The following is a 2,344-nucleotide window of genomic DNA, read 5'->3' as shown; positions in this document are numbered from 1 at the left end:
ACTATATCAGAGCCAAGGAATACCTAGACATAATTTAGGTGAACTCCCTACTAATGAAGTTGTTCATGACCCCAAAACCACACAAAACTCATCTTAACTATCAGTTTAAAACCAGTAAGTGTGGTACATGAGGATGCATGCAAGACTAATTGAAACATCTGGGCTAATCCCAACCTTGACTTCACTTTGCTATGAGGCCTTAGGCATTGCATTCACCTCATTTATAAAATGAAGGGGTTAAAAGCCATTATGACAACATCCTAGCATACTGTGAGTCTATGATTTCACTATTCTAAGAGGAAATCACTTTCCCATAGTCCTCTCAGCCCTTAACCATGGAGGGTTTTCTGGGCTATGCCCCTTGTTTTGAATCCAGAACCTGATTTTCCTATGCATGATACACTGTTATTAAATGCACATGAGTTATCATTATTATTATTACTAAGAGTGACAAAGTAGGGTGAAGGATTAAAGATCATGACAAGATAATGCTAGCAATTAGAAAACAAGGTCAAGTAAGAATATAGCATCTGAGAAGACACTCCCTTATCTGAGTTTCCTATTTTAGTCTATAGGTAAGAAGGTATACAACTAAAGCGGCTTAGCACACAGCACAGAAAGAGATATACTCTCTTTGAGCAGAAGTCTCTTGTTCATGGAAAATGACTCAGATTAATGTCTCACAAATGTAGAACCATTCATTTCTTCTGAGGGACAGAATCTCTGAGCAACCATGAAAAATGTCAGTATTATTACGGAGTTTGTCCTTCTGGGATTGTCCAGTGACCCCCAGATCCAGACCGTGCTCTTTGTGCTGTTCCTGGGGATTTACCTGCTGACATTAGTGGGGAACACAGTGATGATCCTGATCATCAAGGTTGATGCTCGGCTCCACACACCCATGTATTTCTTCCTCGGACACCTGTCTTTTCTGGATCTCAGTTTCTCCTCAGTCACTGTGCCCAAAATGCTACAGAACTTCTTGTCTCAGAAGAAAAGTATCTCAGTGTGGGGCTGCATCACTCAGAGTTTCTTTTTCACTCTCTCAGGGGGGACAGAAGCCTGTCTTCTCTCTGCCATGGCCTACGACCGCTATGCTGCTATCTGCCACCCTCTGCTCTACACTGTGGTCATAAACAGACCTCTCTGCACTGGGATTGTGAGCACAGCTTGGGCAGTGGGATTTTCTATTTCCTTGATGAATAGCCTCTTTGTTCACAAGTTACATTTTTGTGGTTCCAACATCATCCCCCATTTCAGTTGTGAGCTACCTCCACTCTTCCCTCTGTCTTGTACTGACCCCACTGTCAATGAGATTCTTCTAGCTGTGTCATGCACATCTTTAGGGCTGCTGACACTTCCCCCAATCCTCTTTTCTTACTCAAGAATCATTTCTGCCATACTGAGTATCCGCTCCGCTGAGGGCCAAGGCAAGGCCTTTTCTACCTGTTCCTCCCACCTCACTGTGGTGCTCCTGTTCTACGGGACGGCTCTGTTCAGGTACATCAGCCCTGACTCAGGCTCAGTGTTGGAGCGAGTGGTCTCCATTCAGTATAGTGTGATCACTTCCTTGCTGAACCCCCTTATCTACAGCTTCAAGAACCAGGAGGTAAAAACAGCTCTACAGCGACTGCTGAGGCAACAGAAGTGTGCCAGCAGGTAAGAGAAAGCTGTGTGCTTCTGCTCAGGAAAGAGAAAATGTATCTCTAAAGGAGAAAGATGTTTATAGGCACAGAGCACTTGGGGAAATTGAATTTCAATTATATTTAACTATTTATTTAACTATTTGTTTGGATTTTGAAGTAAATAAGCTGCCCCCAAAAAACAAGAGGAGGAGGTTGGGGGAAAAAGAGCTTGATGTACAGGTTCCTATCCAGGAACCCTTTGCAAAATAACCATAGAGAGACCTTCACAGCTCTCTCATAGCTTCCCTCATACAAGGGGCTTCCCTCATAGCTCAATTGGTAAAGAATCCATCTGCAATGCAGGAGACCCTGGTTCAATTCCTGGGTCGGGAAGATCTGCTGGAGAAGGGATAGGCTACCAACTCTAGTATTCTTGGACTTCCCCTGTGGCTCAGCTGGTAAAAGAATCTGCCTGCAATGAAGGAGACCTGTGTTTGATCCCTGGGCTGGGAAGATCCCCTAGAGAAGGGAAAGGCTACCCACTCGAGTATTCTGGCCTGGAGAATTCCATGAACTGTATAGTCCATGGGGTCACAGAGTCGGACACAACTGAGCAACTTTCACTTCACACACATGTTCACAGAGAGAGATCTTGGCTCTGTGTGAGGAAATAGCAGGGCTTGCTGACATACATAAAGTATATTGAAGCAGAACAGGGT

The 2,344-nt window shown here is 44.3% G+C and overlaps 1 protein-coding gene across 1 annotated transcript; it reads left to right on the top strand.

Moving 5' to 3' along the window:
- The first annotated feature begins 733 nt into the window (after positions 1 to 733).
- On the top strand, positions 734 to 1,663 carry LOC113893551 (olfactory receptor 8S1-like). Its single transcript, XM_027543478.1, has one exon. It carries the CDS (start codon positions 734 to 736, stop codon positions 1,661 to 1,663), a length of 930 nt encoding a protein of 309 aa, XP_027399279.1.
- Positions 1,664 to 2,344: the final 681 nt, after the last annotated feature.

The sequence above is a fragment of the Bos indicus x Bos taurus genome, chromosome 5 (genome assembly GCF_003369695.1).
Source record: "Bos indicus x Bos taurus breed Angus x Brahman F1 hybrid chromosome 5, Bos_hybrid_MaternalHap_v2.0, whole genome shotgun sequence".
Classification (NCBI taxonomy): Eukaryota; Metazoa; Chordata; class Mammalia; order Artiodactyla; family Bovidae; genus Bos; species Bos indicus x Bos taurus.
Note: the sequence above shows the minus strand (reverse complement) of the source record. Positions and strands in the feature narration are given on the sequence as shown.

Coding starts and splice junctions, on each gene's coding strand:
- LOC113893551 (XM_027543478.1), top strand. CDS start 734: ATGAAAAATGTCAGTATTATTACGGAGTTTGTCCTTCTGGGATTGTCC.